Below are 1,137 nucleotides of genomic sequence, written 5' to 3'. Positions count from 1 at the left end.
TGTGTCTGTTTTTTCATTGCAGATTTTATGTAGACAATGTTCCCATTAGAGAGTTTAAGAGAACAGAATCTATGGGTGGTGACTTCCCCTCTAAGCCAATGACTTTGTATGCCACAATATGGGATGGTTCTGATTGGGCTACCAATGGAGGCAAATACAGAGTAAACTATAAATATGCCCCCTACATTGCGGAGTTCTCCGATCTTGTCCTTCACGGCTGTGCAGTTGATCCCATTGAGCATATGGCAAGGTGTGACAATGCTGAAGGTTCTGAAGGAATTCCTACTGGTGTCACACGGGTGCAAAGAATTAAAATGGAGGGTTTTAGAAAGAAGCACATGACATATTCTTATTGCTATGATCACATTCGGTACAAAGTTCCCCCATCTGAGTGTGTGATTAATCCCCTAGAAGCAGAGAGACTCAGGACATTTGACCCTGTTACATTTGGAAATGGCCGACGCCACCACAGTAAACGACACCACCATAGCCGATCAAGCCAGGCCAAGGTTACTTCTTCCATTTGAGAAGGCTGCTGCAAAATTTATTTTGTCATGCGGACATTATTGTCATCTTGATTCCCTTTCTGCTTGATATAGCTGGGTCAGTTTTTTTGTGTATAGAGAGAGCATAGGTTTATTGATGGTGGTAAAGAGTATTATATGGTTCATGGTGGTGGGTATGTATATGTATAGTTCATACCTTTAGGTTCTCCCAGTTATTTTATCATTGATGATGTATGTCTTTACAAATTGAATTTGGAAATGATTTCTGTAACTTAATAGACACACCCCTCATGGGTTCAATAAATATCTAGTATATGGCGTTACTATTATATGTTTGTGTTAGGTGGGGATTCCTGTTGTTTTATTGCATTGCTATTCTTTAATTATGATAGTCAAGTATGTTTTATGTTATTTTAATCATTCCCTTGTATAGCACTACTATTATAGTCCACGAAAGAACCTTGAGCATGTCGAACTTGTTTTTATATGTGTAACTTTCAAAATTCAGGCCCTTTGGTCTGTGTGTCATTTTCCCAAGGCCAGAGTTGTCATCTTCAGAGGGCAATTTTTGTTAATAGTAAGTGGAATCCCATGTCAGTTGAATGTGACAAATGGTGAAACAGAAGTGGGT

General features: G+C 39.1%; 1 protein-coding gene across 1 annotated transcript; it reads left to right on the top strand.

Moving 5' to 3' along the window:
• The first annotated feature begins 6 nt into the window (after positions 1-6).
• Positions 7-835, top strand: LOC136065950 (probable xyloglucan endotransglucosylase/hydrolase protein 28). Its single transcript, XM_065769779.1, has one exon. It carries the CDS (start codon positions 72-74, stop codon positions 525-527), a length of 456 nt encoding a protein of 151 aa, XP_065625851.1. The 5' UTR covers positions 7-71; the 3' UTR covers positions 528-835.
• The last annotated feature ends 302 nt before the right edge of the window (positions 836-1,137 follow it).

Source organism: Quercus suber, unplaced genomic scaffold, assembly GCF_002906115.3.
Source record: "Quercus suber isolate HL8 unplaced genomic scaffold, Cork oak 2.0 scaffold_1371, whole genome shotgun sequence".
In the NCBI taxonomy this organism is placed as follows: Eukaryota; Viridiplantae; Streptophyta; class Magnoliopsida; order Fagales; family Fagaceae; genus Quercus; species Quercus suber.
This window is presented reverse-complemented; position numbering and strand designations above follow the sequence as displayed.